The following is a 26,535-nucleotide window of genomic DNA, read 5'->3' as shown; positions in this document are numbered from 1 at the left end:
ACATAGCTCGCACCGCCCGCGTCGGCAAATCAACGCACACCAACACGCCACACACACACCGACATTCCCCACAGAAGGGCACAAAAGCTGGCCGACTGACTACCGCGTGTATTGTGATATATGGCTCCTTATAATCAAAAAAGGCGTAAGAATATTAGAAATGTGTTAGACTTAAGAGCTTTTGGATTGTGGTGGTATGGCTAGGCATATGGGAGTGCTTTTAGGTATGGTTATGTAGTGCAGAGACTGATACAATAGGTGAGGTATCATAATACGTGTTTCTGTTGAAGTGGTAACTAGGTAGGTTCGAAAAGTGCAATACAAAATACTTAAGTAGGTATATATGTAAGTTCGATGTTGTGTTGTGATGACTAAATAGTTTTATGATATTTTTTTAAACTAACATTTATGTTATTTACGCACAAAATCAAGAACCGATTGTCATCTCTTGCGTGCAATTTTCATCGAGTCGAGAGCGAATTATAGGCCAAAGCCGAGGGTGGCTCAATGCTCAAGTCTTACAACACTTATACTTACTATTGCAGCAAGAAGTGGGGCTCCATTCTCCCTAATGTCGAATGAGTATTGAATATGGGCTGGATTTATAACTCGCGACTCTCGTATTTATATGTTCTTATTGCAAGCAAGAGAACGAAATCAAGAACCAATTGTCATCTCTTGCGTGCAGTTCTCAACAAGTCGAGAGCGAATTATAGGCCTAAGCCGAGGGTGGCTCAAGACTCAAGTCTAATAACACTTATACGATTGTAGCAAGACGTGGGGCTCCATTCTACATAATATCGAATGAGTAAGAAATACGAGTTGGATTCATATGACCAATTGTTTTTAATTCATTATTTATCGAGAGAATTTTTGTACGACGGATGTTTATAACCGAATGTTACTTAAGACAGGCCTATGGAACTCTCCGCGCGAGCTCGGATTTATACCTACGACTCGCTTCCCGCCGGCGGGACTCAAGCTAGCCAGTTGGTTGCCACACGCGCTCACGCACGCACGTCACCGCGCGCTATGCCAAAGAAATGTCTTCGTCACGAACAAATAACACAGCTTGTAGTGTGGATGGATGCAGAAATAACAAAACAAATAAAAAATATAGTTTTTTCCTTTTTCGACGGATGAGGAAAAGTAAGTAGACATTCTCAATATAGATACTTACACCTACTGTTATTATTTTTACGATAGTTAAAAGCTACGTAGGTACTATTAAATTGATTTAAATATGTAGGTAATGTTTTTTACTACATATTTACCTAAGACACCTAAGTATTTGAAAGAAGCGTCGGCAACCCTAGCGTTGTGTCGGCGCGCGCGGTGCGGGGAGCGGCGCGTTGAAGGTCACTCCATTGTATTTTTGTGTAGGTATCAAAACGGTAGGTATTTGCGTTTTCTTTGAGAGATAAGTATCTGTTCGTAAGAACTAATATATAAAAATTGTCAGTCCAATTCATAAATAAGTCATTTGATAGAGTTAGACCAAGCTAAGTCTACAACGATTTTAATAGCACACGCAGTGCAACTGTTATTAAACGTCACACTTCTATGAAATTATGACGTTTAAATAACACTTGCACTGCGTAGGTATGCTATAAAAATCGTTGGAGACTTATCTTGGTTTAACTTTATAAAACTACTTATAATAATATACCTAATTTGATAAAATAACTCGCTTTTCCCACTTCTGCGTAATTGGATGCAGTTTGCTTGTATATATTATCATTTGTTGCCTATATACGTACTTACATAGATAAAATAATAAACAATTCTCCCTCTTTTAACAATACTCCTCATACTACACCCTCGCGAAGGGCATAACCCTAACTTTACTCTTCGGACGAGATATTAAAATTTGTCGCGGCGCGAAGTTTTCTCCGCAACTTTAACACTTGCAATCATGGTATAATAATATTTGCAATAAGGCTATAAATATTTGTTTATGCTTGTACCTAGTTAACACCACTTTATGTGTGTTATGACCGCGATACAAGGCGGAAGATTTTTACATGTTTGTTTATTATTTTTCGAGGCGCAAGGCAGTAACGGAGTAATGACCAAATTTGAAAAGCCGATCGACACTGTATGTATACACTTACTTATTAAATACAGAATAATCTTTTTTTTAAATGCTGCGTTTACCTCTAATTAGTTATGCATCACTGAATGTTTCTTACGGTTTAACGTAAATTAAATGTCGTAGATGTTTGCGCCACATATAAAACCTTTATAGTGAAGAATATATTCTGACCTCCTTGTCGGGGTTTAACTATTTGACGGCAAGGCAGAAAAATAAGTGTAACACATGTCAATAAATTTTTTTAATACGATCGGTCGATATCGCATGCAAATATAATTATAATATTTAAGAAAACCGAAAAGGGGATCCCCAAGTGCCGCCGCGTGTTGTTCCCAAGTGTGTTGACCAGTGGGCGCTCCACAAGGAGTCATTAGAACCAGTAAATATTACATGGTAAGTTTTTCCGCATCCCCAGTAGATGTAATAACTGTTGGTAGACCTTAATAAATAAAATAAAAATAAAGATGATTTTCGGATGACATCGAAAGATTTTATAATAGATCTAATTTAGAATCTTGAGCGTAGTAAGGGACTTAAAAGTGCACGAGATGTAAATAACTTTAATCTCGTGTAGTACACATAACTTTACACTTCAGCAGTGAGAACATATTAGACAACCTGAAAAATTGAAACCTTCTTTATCACTTATTCACTCATGTTTTCTTAAGATATTCTAACAATTAAGTCTAATTACCACTTACCACAATCAAACACAAAAACAAAACGAAATAAATTTCAGTTAATTAATATGGAAATAACGAACATCAGTTGACACTCGACACTTCAATCGACAACTTTTTTTTTTTTTTCAAAAACTGTAAGATACGGTCCGAATAGCTAAAAGTATTTAGAGCAAAACTCACTCAGTCAGTCACTCTTACCGTCTTGCTCTACAGCCAAACTCCCCCGGGACACACCTGCCGATTTGCCAGATTAAAGGACCTTCACGTCACTTACCGCTCCTTTGTTTCAAAGTGACAATGATCAAATATATATAGGTAGAAGCTGGACAAGAAAGGATTTGTTTTTTACGTTAATTTAAAAATAATTATCCTTGTCACTAAATCTTGTTTCCGAGACTTCATGTCATGCTATGCCTTTCTTTTGTACCTTTACCTTCTTCTTAAAAAAATCACGGGGAAAATTGACGAACCTCTGTTACAGACGACTCAGTCAATTCATTTAGCCCAGCTATTAAACAATAGTTATAAACAACTTTCTAGAACAGCGTTAGAATGACGTTTCGTTTCAAGCTTCTTTACCATGTCCTCCAAATTTTTAAGATTAGGTATTAGTTTCTCCTCCGCTAGACAGCCATTGCCAGCCAGTAAAAACTGTAGTACTTAAGGTGTGTAACACACTATGCCACACGGTAACAATAGACAATAGGTAAGTCAACGTACCTAAAATGTAGTTACAATGTTGCTCCATAATAGTTAACTGCGGTGTGGATGCACCTTTACAAAAAAAAAATATTGGACAGCCTTACACAAATTTACTAAGTTTATAAATTATTGTCAGAAATAAACGTTTTTTTATTTATTTCTTTATTTACAATTAAACTCACTAGATAATCATTGTGTTTTAAAAAAAATTCGCTATGTTTTTACCAGATACTCGTACCTTGACTCACCTCAGTATTTTACCGCAAGTCACTTGGTCTTGGAGCTCTAAACAGTCCCTTGGGGCACACCTGCCGAACCGCAAGATTAAAGGACCTCTTACTTACTCTTTTGTTTCGAGGTCCCAGAGGCCGAGGTCTGAAAGGGTAGCGTTTTAGGATGATTACGGGTGATTTTAGCTTTTTCGGCGTTCGGCGTCTTTTTTACGATGACGGACTAAAAATTAAAGTGTCTATTTTTCCAGTAGCAAGAAACTTGAAACGTATTCAAAGTTTTAAAATGTTGGCAATTTTTACTCAATCTTACCCTTCAATTGAGATAATAAACAAAACATTATCTTCCTTATTTTATCGATTAAATAACACCTTTCATTTTCTTTTTAAGGCTATAATGAAAAAGTAAAAAATTAATAAGTCCACCACCAGAAAGAGGTTAAGAATGTATGGACATATTAGTACCTACTAAATCAACTAGTTAAATTGCAAAAAAAAAAAGTTAATCTTAAGCGTAAAATGTATAACTTCATAGCAAAGCCTTTCATTATCAGCAGCAGCTCGCAATCCGAAATGTCAAAGTTTGCAATCGCTGAAAGCTAAACATAGCGATATCTGAAGCCCGCCGGCGTTTCCTCACATGCGAGCATGCCTAGGGTTGGTAACTGTTGGCAGATAAACGTAAAACGGTATTAGTCGGAAGCATTTAGCACAAAATCAGTTATTTAACCAACATCGCGTTTTACATATCCTCCTTCCTATCGATTTACCACTGCAAGAAAATAAGTGATATTTTTTTTATAATACTTCCCTATATGAAAAATTTCACTTGCAGTGCGTCATGTAGGGTACGGTAAGTACATACGTAGGACAAATAAAAAACTTCATACTACTTAAGTAGGTATGTAGGTAAGTACTTAAGTATACCTACTACATACTTGTAGTATAGTAACAAAAAAAAGATATTTATGTGAATATTTATGTTATCTGGATCAAAATTGCTAAAGAGTTTTAATAGAAAATGAAGTAAGTTATTTCAAAGTTTTTTGGAAAAAATCTAGAACGTCCAATACTTGCTTACAATGTGGTTTCAATGATTTTAGCAGTTTTATTGGGTTAAAAAATCATTGTCTTTAAAATGGCCTAGTTTTCAATTATTGGCCACTAATATTCTAAACACGATTGCTTCTTCGGACTTATTGTCGTGCAAGGTGAGTTACGCCCTTATTGTCTACCTGATATTGTTGTCTCTAAATTACAAAATGTGATATAAAAGGTATAGCTAAATTACAAAAATAACACGTTGCTTCTGCCAACCCTGTGCCCGTGATGAATGACGCGTCCGCGACCGTGACGCGAGTTTCAGCTTTGTTCATCCAGAATGTCGAATGGGGGATATACGTCACCGGGTATATAGCGCGTGCGAGCACATATTGTATAGGCTGGATATATAAATATGTGAAAGCTTTCAGAGCTTTCAGAATTGTTCCTATCGACAACGTTTAAGAATTAATATTAGTCGTTTCAATGAATAATTCTTCATGTGCAAGATGATAATTATTGATATAAAATAAATACTTACTTTTCCTGGGAGAGGTACTGAAAACAACTTTAGATAAATATTTTATTATTTTGAGAATAGAGCTTGAAAATATATGCATATGAAATATTGTGTGTTTAGCTTTAGCTTCATTTATCTAGAATGCCGAATGATAGATAGATAGATAGATAATTTATTCCATAACAATTTTACAATCATGTCGGAAATATAACTTACAAGCTACTAAAATAAATTACAATTTTATAAATAACATGCTAATTATAATGGGGGATATATGTATGTCATATATGTCTCCAACTCTCCACTAGGCACTCTTGCGTGTCCATATTGTATAGGCACGTACGCCAGCTATTAAAACGATAAAGAGCTTTCAAAGATTTTAACGTTGTTCATATTATAGTCGTTGCGATTATCAATAATTATTTATTTTCAAGATTAAAATTAATCACCCTTAAATTGGCAACGGGTCACAGGAAGCACATTACTTTTAATCGTCTTTTTGCATTTTTTCTGAGACAGAATCATTTCAGTTCCGAGGAGGCTTGAGGCTTCAACTCACGACGTTTCACGTTTTGTGCCAAATTAAGGGTTAACATAAAATTAAAACCTTGTTAGGATACATTTAAGGATATCGGAAATAAGTTTTTAATACAGTTGCTCAAAAAATGCTACTTTACGTAGCTATTTAGCGTGCGGAAAGTTGGTTTTCGCGAACTAGTGCTTTTTACTTTTCCAATTTTTTTAAATTTATACCTATTCCAATTCACTTATTGATGAGTGTTAATATTAGTTTCCTTTAAACGTCTTAATCAACATAAAAACCTACTGTTAATGTAAGAATACGAAAAATATACATATTTTATAATTTAATTATTTACCTCATCATCATTATAACACGTTTATTTTTTAATATTGAATATTGGAAAACCGTTCTTAATAAGTTGTCTGAATGGAACGGAATAGCTGCCGAAACGCCTGTCAAAGAAGAGGCGTTTTTTCTTACTTTTACTACCTACTAAGAGGCGTTTTAATTTTCCAAAGTTTTTATTTCTTACTTGTTGTTTTTATTATTTTTTCATAACTGTATTAAAAATCGTCGTTCGATACACGTGCGGAAAGGTCATTCTTCACTCGTCCCGAGTCTTCTCGGTACTCGTGCAGTAATGACATACTTTCCGCACTAGCATCGAAATGTACTACTATATTAAACATTTTATTATTCTGATAATAGAGCTTGATTCATAACCTACTTTAAATATTGTGTTTAATCATAATTATTGACAAGTAACAAAAATGTTTAAGTAGATTTATCACCCCTTAAGTTTGGCATTCGATACGTCGTTCCTTAGCGATCATATTAATTGGCTTCAATTGCCAGATAAGATCATATTCCCGAAGTGGCGATGAGTAATTATTTTCGGTAAAGCTAAAGCGTGATAATCCAAAATTATACGTCATAATTTCATATAAGTTTGACGTTTAAAATAACACCTGCAATGCGTGTGCCGTGCCGTCAAAATATCTGCACTTTTCTGGTTTGACTACCGATTTTATAAAAATACAGCTTTCACTCTCACATTGCGTAAGTACCTACCTATAGGTTTGTCAAAATGTATGGTGCCGGTCGCGTTGGTGCGTCAGATAGGATAATGGGAAAGTCGCCGATGCTTTTTTCTCGAACAAAAAGGCGGGTACAGACTGTCGCATCCTAGAAATGCAAAAACGACCAAAGAAGCATGCGTATGCATTGTCCCACCGTTGACACATTAAACTGCCCATTCGTAAACCTTATATCAACGAAATAAGGTCTACAATTTATTAATAAAGCGTGTTGCTGTTAGTCCATTTGCAAAAGATTAGCAGTCTGCGCGCGCATCGACAATAACCCTTTTTGCTGTCTTAAAAAAAACCTTTTTGCACCGGCGCGACAAAGCGTTAACTCTTTGCTGATTTCGACTAAACAATACCTTTTGTTATGAAATTTGTATGCAAATAACAAGATTTGGCTACCGATGCCATTTGACGGATTTATTGCAATTTGTTGTTTGTCTCTTGACTCTCTTGGGATACTTTTGTTTGTAATCTGGTTAGCCGGTAGCAGTTTACAGTTAAATGCTTTTGTTGTTGTTTTGAAAAGGGTGAGTGACCTAATGAAATAAATGTCAATCAAGATGGGTACTAGGTACACAAGTTATTTTTATTGTCTGCCGCTCCTTAAGGGGGCGTTCAAATATTATGTAACGCAATTTTCGAAGATTTTTGGGTATACAAAAAAATTATGGAGAATGGAAAATATTTAGAAGTGGAAAAACATTTTCTCTTTTTGTATGGTACGTGTACGTGGTATATTTCCCTCTTAAAGCTACCGCATGCCTTTGTAGCATGATATTACTTGCACATGTTTGTACATTTATTCTGCCTATATTAAAAAAATGTTACTAATAAGATAATACCTATATTACCTCTAGTAGATACCCACACCGATCTAAGTGGAGGAAAGATGGTTTAAAGTTGAAAGTAGCGCACAATTTGCATAACTTTTACACCTAGTCGGTTATTGGTGGCAAACAAGCATAAGGTATGCTATATGGTAAGTATTTGCCGTAGCCTAGATGCGCCTGCAACTGCGAGGTGTATTAGTTCTTAGTGCCCAAAATTGTTTATCGTCGCACTTTCGTATGTTTTTTTGTTTGAAGTAGATATAAATAAAATTAGACCAGTTATAACGATAAAACATAGAAACACTTCTTATACATACAATTGTCACTTCAGATAAACAAAAACCGGCCAAGTGCGAGTCGGACTCGCGCACGAAGGGTTCCGTACCATTATCTATTGTTATTAGTATTTGTTGTTATAGCGATGGCGGCAACAGAAATCACGGCTCAATGAGATACAGCCTGGTGACAGACAGACGGACAGTGGAGTCTTAGTAATAGGGTCCCGTTTTTACCCTTCGGGTATTGAACCCTATAAAAGTATAGGCATTGCGATGCAAATAATTCACACTCATATTTTATTGCGATGTTTTTGCGTAAGTGAAGAATGCGCGCGCAATCAACACGCGTAAGGTTACTAAGGTTAGAGCCACACATGCACGGTTTTTTACTCCAATTGAAACACAATGTATGGAAATAGTCACGCGATTTTTCGTAGCATTCATATTTCTAATATTAATGCTACGAAAAAAATATTTAAATATTAATATTTATTTAAATATTAATATATTTTTTTCTAATCTTATAATCTATTTTTAATATTAATATTAAATATTAATAATATTTTTTTTTCGTTTGGCGTTTGTCTATGTACAATTGTCATTTTGGCTAGCCCCCCCCCCCCCCCCCCCCCCGAAGTAACTGTTAATGGTTTACCTACCTATTGTAATAAATGTTTGCCACCAAACAATGACACTGGCCAAAAGTTACAATCGCTTACATTGTTTTAATCGAAAATTGGTGTTTTATACACCGAAAGCTAAAATCCCCTATTCATTAGAAAAAAATCTGTTGAATGCTCGGCGCTAGAAAACATTTCTTTGGCAGTTGGCACGGTGTACGCGATCGAAGCTCTCTTGGCCTTACATCAGAAAATAAATGTGTACTGCAGTACAGTCCAATGCACAACACTCAATACTTTAGCATGATATTTCTGCAGTAATTTACAAAACAGGAACAGCAGGATGACTAGTGGGAGCGTGTGATACGAGTGACGGACTGATGATTCATTAAGGAAAAGTGCTCTCAATATATTTTTTGCAACTCTACATATTTTTATAACACTTTAAACTTATCCAGTTTAAAGTGTTATATAAAGTTAGTTTTTATCCATCATCATCATGAAGCTAATCACCACCAATCACCAAAGATTAATATCATTTTATCTGGTTTTTGCAAAAAAGATTTCATTGTCATTAACGGGTCTAACGCGATAAAATTTCATTATTTTACCTTTTTTTTGACGTTTCCGGTGGGTTGCACTAGCCGTAGTAGCCGTGGTCACGGAAGACTGAAATTTAATCGCGTTAGACCCGTTAATGACATTAATTATGTCTACATATTTTTTTGCAATAAACGAGATAAGATGATAATAACCTTTGGTGATTATAAGATTAGCGTCTGATGATGATGATGGATAAAAACTATCCTAGTTTCTTCCCCGGCCTTCAAACTATCTTCATACCAATTTTTATCTAAATCGGTTCAGCGGTTTAAGGGTGAGGAGCTGAGTAGGTAAAAGACAGACAGATAGACGACATAAATAGTTACTTTCACATTTATAATGTAATAGTAGAGAAGTAGAGAATATATTAGTACCTTGTAATATAAAATCCTTACTTTGTATGTTAGCTTTTCAGTATCGTCCAATATGCTTATTTTTCCCATAATGGCAAGGTGAAACACTATCTAGTTTCTTGTTTAATGCGCAGCGCCAACGGTCCAGTTTTGAAACTGACCATTCATTACAGGCTTATTGTTGATAATTTTGCGTTTGTATATTTAACTAGAGCAGAAGAATTTGAAGATGATACATAATAATATTGTCTTCGGTTACCGGCTTACCGCAATAGTTCACCCGTTGACCACGAACGCTGTAAAGGGTTCAAAACGTCGGGATGTATTATAAATTCAATATACGTGATACAATCCGTTTGCAGTTTTATTTCTTGAAGATAATACGTTTTATTTTAGTTAAATGATTGTAGTTTACATTTTTAGTTACATTTTGTAAAAGACGTGTAAGTTAGAAATATATTCGTAAAAATTCTAATATTGGCCTGCAACTATTGTACAAAACGCGATTTTACTGGAAATTTTGAATACATAGGTACTACGAGTAATAGGTACCTACTACCTACCTACTATAGGTACGTAACTTTATTAAGCAAGATATTTCGCGTGCCCATTGCACCACCAAGCTTGCATTGTGACCATGCCGAGCTGCTCTAATTTCCACTATTCTCCATAGATATACGGTTGGCTAGCTATACATAATATACAGCAACAAAAAATAACGTGAGCTTGACCGCCTTCTCATAGTCGCTGGCCATAGTATTGTTAAGACGTATTTCCACCGACTGTACGAAGACGTTGCGTGCGGGCTACACAATGAGCCGGCGACGTTGATGGATGATTCTACATTCAACGAATACATTACGATTTTTGCTTTCATTTCGTTCGATACGAATGTCACAAGGTTATGATATCGAGGCGATGCCGATTGGGTATCTTCTAGAAATGTTACTAAGCGCCGCCGCCGTTTTAATTGTACGAATTGTGAAGCGCTAGGTGATTCGTGCGTAATCTTCTTTTGTTTGCAATCAAATGGGTACAATCAGGATCAAAAGTAGCGGATCAGACTACGCCTCAAAAGCATATTAGTAAATAGTAGGTACATAACTTATCTTAACAAAAATATACATAAACAAGTTTGGGAACAAATCAAATTATTTTATTAAATATTTTTGATTTGTGTTTATGTGGTTCGAATCCGGCCTTCACCACTGGAGGGCTTCGTCACTTTTTCTTTAATATATGACATCTATTACAGTTTTTAAAAATATACATATATATGTCTTTATATTTAGGACAATTAGACTGTGACAGATACTTTAGAACGCGAACTGTAGAGTTGGGTATTTATATCTCTATTTGGAAAAGTAATCCAGGATAGAAAATACTTTTGGCGTGTTCATTCATCCGCTTGTTGCTGACAAAGTAGGTATACTTACAATTTTTATAGTTTATTTTTCATAATGCATTTTACCCTCGCACCTGGAAGTTGTCATTATAAAGGAATAAATGCTTTAGTTTAGTACAAACAATCTATGTGTAATAAGTTATAACTAATTTTAAAAAATATGACAACCAAAAATACGGTAATGAAAAAACTATGACTTATGAATTCTCTTTTTTTATAATCATTTAATGTATTTGGTAAAAAACTGAGTTTTCCTTATATATTATTATTATTTTAAACTTTATTGCACATAAAAAGTGTACAACAGGCGGACTTAATGCCATTAAAGGCATTCTCTACCAGTCAACCATAGGGCTAAACAGAAAAGCGTCAAGGTGGGTGCACTGAGAGAAAAAAAACAATAAAGAAACGACCAATACCAACCAGTATACCAACTAATAAGATACATTAATTTTATTTGGACTTCCCTGAACTTATTTGGACTGAAGGGAGACTACCTTTCTCACTTTCTTATCTTTGGACATTATGCCTATGGATTGCTATGCTTGCCAGTGGATTTCTTGTGATTAAGGATAATTATAATGGTCATCATTCATTGCGCAATAATCCTTTGGATTGCATCAATTGCATGTTAGCTTAGTGAAAAAGGTATCCCGGACATTCTAAGCCCTTTTCATTCGCTCTCTCTCAAAAGGGTAGAAATATTTATATTTTTAATAAGTAAGTTAGTACTTAAATAAGTTTATAATCAAAAAATGTATTATCATGACTAAGAAAAACACTGAATTTACTTTTTATACTATTTAAAAAGACAGGTTTCTTTCAGTAAGCAATAAATGTCAATAATAACAGTTTAGTTTCTCATACTATTTTATTGGTTTCGTATTCACATTTCTCCTATTTTAGTTACAAAACAATTTGTCATTTAAAACTAAATGCCAAGAATTTGTACCTAACTAAACCTAAGTCATTGCCAATTAAATGATGATTATACACAATTACTACTTTTTATACAATACAAAAATATAAATAACTGTATATCCACAACATATAGAATGAAAATCGACATTTTATACACTCTCTTAAATATGAAATGTAATAAATGGTAACTTTACAAAATTGCTGTAAATATAAAGAAAAATTTGATTTACATTGATTATTTTATAGTTAGGCATTTATAAAATAAAAATATTTGAATTAAAGACATCGAACTAAGACATAATATAATACTGCTCTTTAAAGTATAGATGACGACAATGACTTCAAGCGAAATGTACAAACCCAACACTCGAAGAATCTATAGCCTAAAATAATTAATAATCACACTTTTGACATTGTAAAGTTTCCCACTTATCTATCCAAACATCCAATTATCTGACTGGTTACCCTAAATATTACACAACTTAAAATAATCTTAAATTAATTAAATTTTAATCATCACTTTACACATTATCGACACAAAGGAATGGTAAGAAAACTGAAAGTTCATAGAGGAAAATATAGTTATTTCTTTACACATTATAAGGCGGTTAGACCATAGTCCGACTTGATGACGGGCTGGTTGGCCTGGCTGATGCCGGAGCCGCAGCCGGCGGTGACGGGCGAGCCGTGCGCCTGCGCAGCCAGGCTCGCCACCATGCCCGGGTCCATGCCGTGCATGCCCATCATGTGGAGGTGGTGCTGCGTCATCGCGTGCCCCGGGTTCATGCCCGTGTGCGACATCGGACTGATCGAAGGGTCGTGCGATAGATTCTGCTGCGCGCCGACGCAATGTAAGTCATTCATAATATTATCCGTCACATTCTCTATACTATCTGGTCGTCCGTTGTTGTTTGATTTCTTCTTATCATTGTTATTCGTATTCTTACTTGATCTACTCTTTGGTGTGGCTCCCTTCGCGGTCGTCGTGACTCCGGCGGGATTAGTTTTTCTTCTAACGTTTTTGGTGTTCGGTAGTTTGTTGTCCTTTTTCCATTTCATCCGTCGGTTTTGAAACCAGATTTTAATTTGTCTTTCTGACAGGACTAGAGTGTGGGCTATTTCTATTCGTCTTCTCCGCGTAAGATACCGATTGTAGTGGAATTCTTTCTCCAGTTCTAAGATTTGGTGTCTGGTGTAGGCTGTTCGCTGCCGCTTTGGCTCCATCCCTGGTTGATATGAGCCATTAGCTGTGAAAGAAAAGAATTCATAAGTCATCTTTCTTAACAAACCGGGTATCATAAACCGAGGCGTCATCCTCAAATACTCAAACACTAAATGACTAGCAAACAATAACCATGATTATGAAAAATATTACAACTATAAACTTATGTTGTTAATATGCCGTCAATATTAGGTGATAACACAGAAAAAAGGATTCACACTCAATTTGCCAGTGTACTCTAGCATCAAAACCATCTACATTTTCCAGGTATTCCACCTTCAATTACGCGCACCTATGTACAACAAACCTACACGTATAAACATAAATTTACATCCATACATAGTTACATTAATTGTCGTGCCACGGCTTGGCGTGTGGCTGAATAATGCACGCCATAATTAATGTGCATAAATAATGCGCGGGCATGAGCTTCCTTTTTTGTTTTGATTAATTGCGTAAAGCAAATTAGAGTACCTAGCTGGCTTGTTAGTTGGCAAAGAGGCATGTTGCCTCACATCTTAAATGTCGTAGAATACAAGTACCTGTTTTAGTTTATGGAAATTATTTACTAAAAAAGTTAATATATTTTTTTATATAAATCACGAATTTTCGGTATTTTTTGTGACTAACCTAATTGTTATTTTTTTATTATTGTCTTTGGTTACCGCGTAGTTATTCTTGAAATAAAACAATTTACATAAATAGAGTGCGAGCCCTCTTTCAGCAGTCATGGTCCCGGGGCACGGAGTAAACTTCACTACATAGTAAACATAGCATAAAACAAAGTCGCTTTCCGCTGTCTGTATATCTGTCCCTATGTATGCTTAGATCCTTAAAACTACGCAACGAATTTTGATGCGTTTGTTTTAAATAGTGATTCAAGAGAAAGGTTTAAATGTATAATTTGTAAAGGTTTTGTGTAAATTAATTGAACTACCCGTGCGAAGCCGGGGCGGGTCTCTAGTATAAAATGTAATAAATTCTCAAACCACAAAACTACAGAAAAAAATATATTATAGAACCATCTTGTTTACACAAATCGGCCCATTCCCACAGTACCTACTAAGCTCAATAAGGTTTAGGTTGCTGGTACTGTTCTACTGTTGTGGATACTTCATCTCATCATTATTCTTTAAAAGTTACATGGTACACATTAAGCCGTTACACAAACCCAAGTCTATATTCGACACGCTTCTCTTGTAGCATTCGAAAGCTTTCAACCCTATTCTTGGCTTCAACAATCGCTTAACAAAAGTTACTCCTTACAATGGCGCTTTGTAGTGTTATTTGCGACGTAATTTTCCAATTTCCTATTTAAATAAGTATTAAATTGATACATTACATAGAGAATGAATACATCGTTGAAGACTGACAGTTTTTAGGTGACACGAAAACTTTCGGTTTGTGAAAAAATATTCTAACCTACCTAATATTTTTTTAATAAATATGTAGGTATTTTTACGCACCCAGTATTTTATTTATTTATATAAGCGTAGTGTCCCACTGCTGGGCAAAGGCCTCCCACTTCCTCCCACTCTCCTCCCTTTGCCCACTATTTTATACTATAGTTTATTAAAGGACAGAAAGCATAAATTTCCACTATAACCACGAATCAACCTCAAGGGTTAGAAAGGGACGGCCGCAAGGCCTAGGGTCCGTGAGGAATGTTCCAGGAATGTGCGGCGCGCCTGCGGGCCCGAGATTGTAGTGGTCAGGCGGTGACTGCCTTTCGTCCAATCCGTTTGCAGGTCAAGAACATCCTAACTGGCAAGAATATCTTGACAAAATGAGTCCATAAAAAAAGTATACTGACTACACGTAGGTTCACATAGGTACTTCTGAAGCAAAATGTATGTTAAGAGCAGTTTATAGATAGATAGTTTCAGAGTTGTACAGGGAAACATTTTCAAATAGGAATATTCCTGATATAGACATATCATATGATGATGAGCATTTGTAGAAACAGGACATCTCTACTATGGCCATCGTAAAGGGTATTTACATGTTACAATCTGAACCTAAATATATATTAGGTCTAGTTTCATCTGATAATGTCTAAAGTCGGTCTTGCCATTCAACAATTCATGGAAAGAAAAGTTGAGCCACTTCGTGCAAATAAAAAGTAGAATTTTGACAGCAAGAGTTGCAAGAATATTCAAAACAATATTCAATGATTCCTGATAAGCCCTCAGTTGAGCGTGCATCCTCGCAGTCCTTATCACACCACCGTTGGTTGATCGATCACCGAAGAAATTGCTTACACCACATTCGCGCCGCTTATCACCCGTCATTTGTTTCAAGAACAATGCCATCGGAGCCTGGATCGTAATGACGGACCACCACGTCGCTCGATAGTGAGATCGGTCCGAGATTGGAAGATCGGTCATGAGACCACACGGTCGCAGGTAGCTTGTTCGATTGAGATTGTCATCCTGGGATGTCATTTCAATCGCTTACTGTGGAACGGTCAAGTGAGCCATTATACGTGCTCTGATCGACGCGTAATTGTATCGGATTTCAAGGTCACGTTATACTGGTTTGTTCGAGAAGCTTCGCTCGCGTAATCAACGGAGATAGGAATACATGGCCTGATGACGTGATAGGGTAACGAAGCGGTGCTCAGTAGCTGGTTTCGGGCTGGTTTTCTGCAGTCTTGCGTTCGCTTTGATGGGAAAAGATACGGTTAGGTTATTTTAAATCAAAGTATGAGGATTTTGAGTATATTGCTTTAGATAAATAACTTAACGTTACATTCGTTACAATCGCTAGGTAGCTACATGACATAGGTATGTAGACAGCTAAATATTAGTAGGTAGGTTCCTGATTGTAATTTAATATAACTACGCGCAATAAATTCTATGTTAAACAGGTTTTCAAATTTCACTTCCAGTAACATAAGGGTGACGTGCGGATATCAACTTCAGCTGCATCACTGTTACGAGTGTTGCGACACTACTGTCGCGGCATTGTGATGCCGCCGCTCTATCTGTCAATTTCCTTGTTGAAATAAATGACGTGAAATCTAGAGATGCCACGAATATTCGGAAACTATTCGGCCTATTCGGCCACTTTGCCGAACATTCGGTATTCGGCCGAAGCCTACTATTCGGCCGAATTTTGATTATCTCTTAAACCTACCTAAAAAGATAAATTACACAATAAAAATAACTGCAAACCACTGAATTTAGGTGTTTAAAATGTTTTCTTTTAAATACGACGACTGTTTTTTTGAGCATTTGTTGGTTACTAATAATTTTATTTTTATGTGTTCGATTTTATTGGCTCTGACTACATTCACTAGTTCTGCCTGTTTTGAGGAACAAAAATTCAATCTTAGCAAACGTTGTGCTTTGTTCAGTCTTCATAATAAATGTGACTCAAAATGTACAAATGTTATGTCTAATATTCGATTCGGCGCTTCGGCCGAGAGAGGGGCCGAATATTCGGTATTCGGCTAAAACCACTATTCGGGGCATCTCTACTCATGGCGAATGCTGACATTCCTGCATAATTATAAGACGAAAAGCCTGTCACCGATCGGATATAATATAACGAATAACCTGCCAACTGGCTATCGGTAACTAACTGTCCGCTTCGCATGTTCGGTAATCGTATGAACAAAATATTAACTCTATATTTTAGAGTACAAAGTTGAATTTGCAACTACACTAGTGAGTGTAATACGAGCTTTAAAAAGTAATCATCTTGTGTCCGCGTGTCCGCACTAAGAGCACTAAGCACCTGCTCATTTCTTACTTGGTGTACTTAAAATCAGTTTAAGGCCACACAATATACCCACAGCTATTAATTGATAAGTAGAATTGAGCTGCAGTTAAAGTTTCTGATATTTCTAAAAATGTACTTTTGTAACGGAAAACTTAAATTTATAAATTGAATTGCTGGACCGTCAGTCATCCGTAACTACAACTGGTGGGACCCACCTAAAAAGTCTGAATTAAGGTAAAAATAATGAAATTATATATCAGTAGCCCGTTCATATCATTAATTATGTATACAAAACGAGAAACTTTAAAGTGCTATAGTAGTAATTTATGTACTAGTTATGGTTATTTACTTAGTTAGCCACTTAATATATCTTTAGAAATTACTTTAAAACTAATAAAAATACGCTATTCAATTATATTCAACATTGCGTAGAAGAAAACTATTGTGTTTTATTTAACTCTAATATCCGAATTGATCGATATCACAAAAAGTCTTTTCAAAAAGAAATATACCTACTTTACAAAATACCACACGGTTAATCTTCAAAGCGAATTCAACCGCAAAACTGTTATTTGAAAGTTATAAAAATGACTAATAAATGACGCTCATCAACATGAGAGTTCCTTTGTGTCACACAAAAGTCCTGAAGGATAATGACATCGCATTAGTAAACTGTCACAACACATCAAAAGAGATCGGGACTCAAGTATCCAAACATTCTGAAGCAATATTGATTGCGTGCAATTTGTTAGGTCCTTTAAACACCAACAACGTGCATTATAATGCGTTTAAAATGGCGCCACACAATGTAAAAATTAACCGCCAAAAGGAAACTAATGTGGTGACATTAATCTGATCTTTAGTTGGGTGTTTTGCACGTGCTTAAGTACGTTATTAATAAATATTTGGGTCCCTATTGTAGGGCTTGTTTCAAATTTCAACGTTCTTTAAAAGAGGTTTACTGGGAAGATTTGCTTTAGAAAAATGGTCAACGAATACTTGAATTTTAGGGTTCTTTTAATTTGATGTTATTTAAATGCTAACGTTGCAATTTGTAACAGTATTTTTTTTTTAATCATACACTGATCTTATTTTTGCAAATTTAAGAAACACCAAACCAAACTAGACATACTTACAATGCGTTTCGTACGTTACTATCTAGGTATTGCCCTTGTAACAGTTGTAACTATAATTAATGAGGCCATGGTCACTATACCTACTTTATTATTTTACAATAATCGTTTTTCCTACTTAATTTTTTCAATAATTATTACAGCTTTATAGCTGAACTTTATAGATGAACAAACATCAGATGAAAAGAACTACCTATTACCAAAGAGCTAGAGCACAACCAACCTCAACTACTTACAACTTGTTGTGTTACGTACAATTCTTTATTTAACTTTATTGCATAAAAGTTAACCTTAATGTACAAAAGGCGAACTTAATGTCATGAGGCATTCTCTACCAGTCAACCTCTATATATTATACAAGGTGTAATCGTTTCAAGTATTTACATGTGATTATTCCGTAAATATAACAGATATGACAAAAAACTGACATCGAAAGTATTTACGTTATGCAATGAGTAAAATTATATCACTAACTTTTTTTAATAAAACTTGAAATATCCAAAATATTAAGTTAGAACGGCCCCATACTTTCAGTACGAACGTTCGATAAGTGGTTTCATTGACTACAGTAAGAAATAGAAATATGATTTTTAGGGTTCCGTATCCAAAGGGTAAAAAACCGGCCAAGTGCGAGTCGGACTCGCGCTCAAAGGGTTCCGTACCATTACGGAAAAAAACAGCAAAAAAATCACGTTTGTTGTATGGGAGCCCCATTTAAATATTTATATTATTCTGTTTTTAGTATTTGTTGTTATAAATATAGATTAGCGGCAACAGAAATACATCATCTGTGAAAATTTAAACTGTGATAGTTGAAATTTTCACAGATTATGTATTTCTGTTGCCGCTATAACAAAAAATACTAAAAAGTACGGAACCCTTGGTAGCCGAGTCCGATTCGCACTTGTCCGGTTTTTCTTTATATGATTAGTTTTCACAGATTATGGTATTTCTGTTGAAGCTATAACAACAAATACGAAAAAGTACGGAACCCTCGGTGGGCGAGCTCGATTCGCACTTGTCCGGATGTTTCTTTATATGATTAGTTACTAATAACGTACCCACCTAATAAAACATTTTTGTAATAAATAAATATCATTTATTTATAAGAATGACGTAATTACATGTTTGTGTTTACACTCATTCTTCGTCTGGAACTTATTCTAGGAGACGCTGTAACTCATAGGATAACGTACTTTCCATGTCAGATTTTTTTTTTATATTTGTTTTATTTATGGAATAATCGCATGTAAACACTTAACGATCACAGCCTGTATATCAAGCCTAATCATGGCCTAATAGTAAAATTATTAAGAAATCATTTTAACACCATGTTAAATTCAGAATTTCTAGTGATAAAACAACTAAGACTAACCAGGTTAGGTTAGGTTAGAACTGCGACCCTTACAGAAGCGAAATGCTACAAGAAAAGTGGGTTAGGTTAGAACTGCGAACCTTACAGAAACAAAATGCTACTAGAAAAGTGGGTTAGGTTAGGTTATAACTGCGACCGTTTCAGAAACGAAATGCTGCTAGAGAAAGGTGACATGTGGATTAATTAATTTAATGGGATAGCGAGATGTTAAATATTTGCACAGTTTAAATTAAAATGTGGTTAAAATTTTGGTGGTATTTACAATTTTGGGATTGCAATGATTAGTTTGGAGTAATTTGCTTTAATAGGGTAGAAAATTAAAAAGTTTGGTTATAATTTCACATTAAAATGGAGTTCTAATTTTGGTGATCATTTACTATTTTTGGGTTAATAATGATTATTTTGGTGTTATTTGTTTCAAAAGGATAGCAAAATGTAAAAAATTTGGTAATTATTTCACATTAAAATGGATTTCTAATTTTGGTTTAAATTTTACTACATCTGTTGATCAGTTAAATACCAGCCCATTATAACCCGTGTTTCTAACTTTGCTATAGTCAGAATAAAGGATCTATTTATAGGTTAAAATGTGGTTTTAACCATAGTGTGCAGCGCATAAGCAGTGTATAGCACATGATAGCAATAGTTATCTGTTTTACAAGGGGGCAAAGTTGTTGTTTAACCTCTTGTGCTAATATTGATACCCGAGCAAGCGAAAGATTCTAAAATTGAACCACGAGCGTAGTGAGTCACGAGGGTTAAACAAATTTTGTCACCGAGTGAAATAAAACTTTCACTACACCAACACAAGGAAAATACTACACAAAATCAAAGGAAATCGATTCAAAATGAATGTTATTAAATATTTACCTATCATTCAACATCATCATTTAAAAATCAATTCTACCAGCAAACATAAGAAAACAACTCAAAATTTGCATTTGATTACTTTGCCTCACATGTGAATAAAATTGAACTTTTTTATCAGTTTTTGAACAATCAAGAGAGCCTTTACCAGCTGGTGTGGTGAAAAATTATTTCCACCTTGGGCGTTAGCACTTGAATCCCTCACCCCTCACTACGATCAGGATTCAAGGTACGAGCACTCCGTAGGTATATATGTCATTTTGCTTCCTTGTGACACAATCTACAAATTTTTCTTGTTTGCCATTTGGTCGATAAGTCGACGATTAAACGAGTTAGTGTAACCTATTGATTCATTTTGCAATTGTTAACGAGCAAATTAAATGTTATTTAAAATGTAACTTATTTTGTCTTTATAATATGACCTTTTTATGTCTTCTTGTTGAATTTAAATTGTTCTTTTGTTCTTTTAATTAACTTTTCTTTTGCAACCACTATGTATTTTTTTTATACTACGTCCGCGGCAAACAATCATACGCCTGCAACTCCAGAGGAGTTACATGCGCGTTGCCGACCATAACACCGCACCCTCGTTGAGCTCAGGCGGCCTAGCCAAGGTGACAATCGCTATCGCTTCGTCATCGAATCGCTTTGTGTCTCTCTGTCACTCTTCCATATTAGCGTGACAGTGACAGTTGCGTTTCGTTCGCTACGGAGCGTTAGCGATTGGCATGTTGTCTACGGGGCCTGGTATGTTGTGGAAATTAATAAATTGTTTATATATCTATATATTTGTCTTAAAGGATCCCGTTGTTTGACATAATTATTGAAAGTTATAATGTTATGATTGTTAAAATATCGTTAGTCGTAATTCTGAAACCGTTAACTTTTCAGGATTTTCGTAAGGTTATCCTATAGGTAGATAGGTAAGGTTACGTTTGTTTTATGGCAATCCTGAAAGGTTGTGCGTTTCTGAGATAGACCAAATCATGACTAAATGGGCCCACTGACTATCAGTCCGCCGGACGATATCGGCCTGTCAGTTAGAACAAAAATTTGAAAGTTCCGAACAACTGACAGGCCGAAATCTTCCGGCGGACTGATAGTCAGTGGGCCCCTTTACGAAAATGAGGGCAAACAATACATTATGACCTAAAATTTTATGGGAAACCATAGAGACCCCTGTCAAGGGGCCCACTGACTATCAGTCCGCCGGACGACATCGGCCTGTCAGTTGTTCGGAACTGTCAAATTTTTGTTCTAACTGACAGGCCGATATCGTCCGGCGGACTGATAGTCAGTGGGCCCCTTTTGATACCAAACAGGCCAATTTGAACGTACACTGATAGATATCAGAATGACATTTAGCTGATGTCATTCAGTTATCGTGAATTTCGCTCGTTGGTACGGGAACGTACCCTATTACCGCGGGCAAAACGCACGTTAGCTCGAATTAGCCTTAAAGTCTTGAATTAAGCATGAGGGAACGTTCATGAGTCAAATATACTGGCAGTCAAATATATTGGCCATTTGTGCCCAAATAAACATTAAAACATTTAGTTTGGATCTACTTATTTAAAACCGCTACTTAGGCGGTTCGCATCCAGAATCCTCATCAGTGTAATAGCACTAATGGCCGCTTTATTCTTCGCATGTTTACGTGCTAAATAGTTTGTTTAACGGCACCAATTGTACAGCCACAACCTATTATCAATAAGTTAGTCTCCGTATTATTTAACTTTACACCGATTTGAACAGAACAAAGTTAGTGAGGGTCATTAAAGATTAGGGAGACATTAAAGGGAAATTTGACATTAAAGATGATAATACCACACTTTATTATTGCAAATGCCATGCAGAGTTAACTTGGTTCGACTCTTTTGATCACTGCGTTGGAAATTGCGTGTGAATACTTTTTACAAACTACATAAGTGAACGATTTAGCATACATTAGCAATAAATGGATCAATACTCACAAGCACCAGCAACATGAATCTTCTTCATCCACGGATAAATAACCCTGTCCGTATTATCAGAACATATAGACGAATCGTCGTCTTCTACCGGCGGGCTGTCCAACAACAACCTTTCATCATCAAGCTCTGACCCTGGGGATCCTTCTCTACCCAACGCATGGAGCTTCCGCCCCGCTGGGGCGGCTTCTTCTATATGCCTTTCTAGTCTTAAACCCAGCTCAGCTAAACCAGGAGCGACTTCGTTATGCGGAACGTAACCATGGTCCGCTTCTGAAGGATGCGAAGGCTCCGGAGGCCGTGGCGGCGGCGCCACTGGTGGATGCTGAGGAATAGGATGATAATAGCCCCCATAACCGTATCCAGAGCCCAGCTGAACCGGGTATTGGTGCTGATAACCATACTGCAAATGCTGGTGCTGGTAGTATTCCCCTGGGGGTATGTAGTCGGCCTGGCTGTATTCTTCCGAGGGGGGGAACTTGGGGTCCGGCTGCGGCTGATAGCCACCGTTCATGAGGAACGAACTCATGGTGGGCGTGGTCCACGCGCATCACCGGCACACGCCTAATATGGCCGCCATAACATTTTCTCTTTAATTCTGCGCAGATCAATTAAAGGTATGTAGGTACCTGTTTTAGATGTAAATTAATATTGGACAATTTGCAATAAGTACATTTATTTCACTTTACTCCGATTCAAATCACATTTCAAATGCGTAAATAGCGTAAAAAATATGAAGAAAAAATATTAAGTTTTCAGTCTTCACACTATTAAAATCCAACTCACATCACATGTTTCTTCTATTGTCGATTCACAGTTTTCAAGTTCACTAAAACATTTCTTAATCACTGTTAAACAACTTCAAAGTCAGTTTTAAAATGATGAAGTATTTATTGCAGAGTCATTTGATTTATCACTTTTTGATAATAAACAATGCTGCCTCGTGCGACGACATTTTGAGACAATATACACAGCCCGACACGCCAGCGCACTCTGTCACTTTAAGGACTCCTATACATGTTCATCAATTTTTACATACCACCTTCCATTTTTAAGGCGGAGCTGTTACTTCTACTGTCTTATTCAAGAGTATTCATTCGAAAACACACTTTAACAGTTTTATAATAGAGTTGATATTAAACTATGGTTTAGCTCAGAAGCACCAAACCGCAACAGAAATGTTCCCCCTTCCACACGTAAACAAGCCAATGCGTGTGAACGAAACGGAACTATTGGTTTACAATCCGAGTTGAACTACGGCATGTATAGCCGTCTCGCTTATTCACACCAGCTTTTCATATGAAGATAAGAGACGGAGCTTTAGCTAGAGCTTTTGCGTAAAAGAGATTAAGAAGCTGTTTAATAATACAGAATGAACATGGTCTCTACTCCTAACGACATAGCGTTTTAAATATTTAATATGCATTTCTTTATTTTTCATTATGGAGCTGCTCATTACTTTAATAAAGTGAGATATAATTAGATAAAAATTAATAGCATGTAATGTATACTAAAACTGTAATACTAATAATTTTTTACGCTTCGTTAATTTAATAACATTCGGTGACAATACATTTTTTATTTATCAAAAAGTACTTAACTAAATGGGAATTTTTGAATAGGTAAATTTGCTTTAGGTATGTGATAAACGATAAACAATTAGACCTAACAAATATTTTTTCAAGTGTGAGATTTTCGTTACAATATCAAATCTTAACTAAAAATTATTTTGTAACGCATGCGTGAATCGTACTTAACTGTACTAGTAGGATAAAATTATATTTTTTAAGTCAAAAATACTAAAACCTATGCACGTGCAAGTGACGCATTTGGAATAATGACCGTCCATTGGCTACGATGGCCTCTCACCATCAATCAATTTTTTGTGAAAACACTTGGGTAACTGAATTAAGAAATAAAATTTGTATTTGAAAATTATTTTAGTGTTGTATTTCAACTACTTACTATATATTATGAAGGAACATAGAGTTAGACCAAGATAAAAGTCTGCAACGATTTTGAAAGCACACGCAGCGCAGTGCAAGTGTTATAAATATTCGTCATATTTTATTAGAATTTGATTCGAATCAATATCGTTGCAGATTGAAAGGTGACATTCCGATGGCAACTGCAAAGCTGTCAAACTGTAACGGATTGAACGTCATTATCGCGGCAGTAATTCGGCGGCGAATGTCACTCATTTTATCAAGGAAATTGACAGACTCAATATATAGCTATCCATGCCGTAATCGGCAACGGCGGCGGCGACCCTAGCTAATTACGAGCGTGTACTCTGATATGGCTGGCAAAGCCGAACTTATTTTTAAAAACTATCGCAGGTGGGGCAGTAGATAAAGCTGACCAGAACCATTGTAAGTATAATTATAGGAGGGTTTCGGCCGGGACTTACGTATCTGACGTTTCGCATCAAGTTCAATGAGCCGAGCGTCTTTAAAGTTCTTTACGCTCATCTTAACACGAGAACGCCATTCTGGCCGCTGAGAAGCATACTCCTCCCATTTATCAGGTTGGTATACCGCAGGCAGTAAGGTGATGAATATTATAACACTTGCACAGACACAGATGAGGTATCAACGCCGGATTGTCACCTTTATGCTTATTATGACAACCAAATTGCAATTAAATACTAGTAGGTAGCTTCGGATACAAGAATCGGCTTACTCACAGCACCAAGCACTAAATACCACTGATCACATCACTAATTCCTGATAATCCGGTATCTTAAACACAAGAAAAACAAAAGCATAGTTACAAGTCACGCCGCCCATAAACAGCCAGACTACACTAAGACTACAAGGGAGCCGGCCAAATAAACAAAATGTCCGGTGATTTTATTGAATTAGACGATCACAATGGCAGGAAAGTGCTGAATCACGGCAGCGGCTTCCAAACGGCTGCCACAAAAGGTGGGAACAGATCAATGGCAGCCTGATCAATAAATAGACAAGCATCTTACTGACCGGAGCTGATTTGGGATTGTTGTTGTTTGAGGATTACCTATGCATGTTTTTGACTGCCTTCAAGAAATTAACGGCTATTGGAGCGGTGTGGCAGAGAGGAGCGTTAAAGCATTTTTTTATGATATATGTAGGTTGCAAACGAGCAAACAAATCGCCTAATGGTAAGCTGTTACCGTGGCCCATGGACACTTGCAATACCAGATGGGTTGCAGGACGTTGCCGGCCTTTAAGATGGGAGTACGCTCTTATTTTTCTTGCTTGCTTTCTTGTTTTGCTTGGAAAGAGAAACTGATTATTGTTGGACTTATACGAGATTTGGTAATTATGCAATAACTAAAACAACACATCATAATACACATCACATATTACATCTTATAGAGTACAATATACATGTAAACATAGAGCACTGATCGTTGTATTGATGTTGAATTAACTAGAGAAGGTGCGAGCTTGCCGTAACGTTGTCAGGGATGATATTCGCAGAAAATATCTGGGATGCTGGTGAAATATTATTGTTGATGGTAATGATGGTGCACGATTCCATACAATAAAATGATAAAGACAACATCTTTTGCCTAATTATGTAGAAAAGGAGGTAAAACCACCCACTTTTCTAGTAGCATTTCGTTTCTGTGAAGATCGCAGTTCTAACTCATCCCAATTTTCTGATAGCAGTTCAGTTCTGTGAGGATCGCAGTTCAAACCTAACCTAACCCACTTTTCTAGTAGTATTTCCAGGTCCGGGTCTGAGTCTGGGTTCGGGTACGGGTCCTGGACCGAGTTCAGATTCAGGTCCAGGACCATTTCCAGATCCGGGTCCGGGTCCGTGTCCGGGTCCAAGTTCGGTCCGAGTCCGAGTCCGGGTCGGGGTCCGGGTTCGAGTCCGGGGCTAGTTCCGGGCCTAAAGACCACGTCCATGTCCAGATCCGGGTCCGGGTCCGGTCCGGGTCCAAGTTTGGGTCCGGGTTCGTAACGAAGATACAGAGACAGAGAGTTGACAAATCGCCAAACGTGAACTAAATCGCCAAACGTAAACTATATGTCGTTGAAGAGTTCCATTCTGATCATCATCAGCAGTTCCACTTCATCAAATGTCACTCTTTTAAATGCAAATGCTGGATTTGTTGATGAAAATACAAAAATCACTATATGTATGCCTTTCACATTTGAGGAGTTCCCTTGATTTCTCGTGGATCCCATCATCAGAACTGCGTTTTGAGAAAAACGGGACCAATCTGTATATATATACTTAGGTCATAGACCTAGCATTACATAGACCAGCTATACGCGTGCGCCCGTAAGGGATAGACATAGATGACGTCATAAACGTGGGGATACCATATTGGTAAAAATTACCCCAATATTTGAT

The 26,535-nt window shown here is 36.4% G+C and overlaps 2 protein-coding genes across 2 annotated transcripts in view; one reads left to right on the top strand and one right to left on the bottom strand.

Moving 5' to 3' along the window:
* LOC134751224 (homeobox protein Hox-A7-like) overlaps window positions 1-26,535 on the top strand; it is a 149,255-nt gene that overhangs the window by 11,653 nt on the left and 111,067 nt on the right. The window lies entirely within an intron of this gene.
* Window positions 11,830-23,377, bottom strand: LOC134750340 (homeobox protein Hox-C4). The gene is made up of 2 exons (XM_063685506.1): window positions 22,189-23,377; window positions 11,830-13,139 (listed from the first exon to the last, which is right to left on the bottom strand). The coding sequence occupies exons 1-2, from the start codon at window positions 22,712-22,714 to the stop codon at window positions 12,490-12,492; spliced, it is 1,176 nt and encodes a 391-aa protein (XP_063541576.1). The 5' UTR covers window positions 22,715-23,377; the 3' UTR covers window positions 11,830-12,489.

This window comes from Cydia strobilella, chromosome 2, assembly GCF_947568885.1.
Source record: "Cydia strobilella chromosome 2, ilCydStro3.1, whole genome shotgun sequence".
Lineage (NCBI taxonomy): Eukaryota > Metazoa > Arthropoda > Insecta > Lepidoptera > Tortricidae > Cydia > Cydia strobilella.
This window is presented reverse-complemented; position numbering and strand designations above follow the sequence as displayed.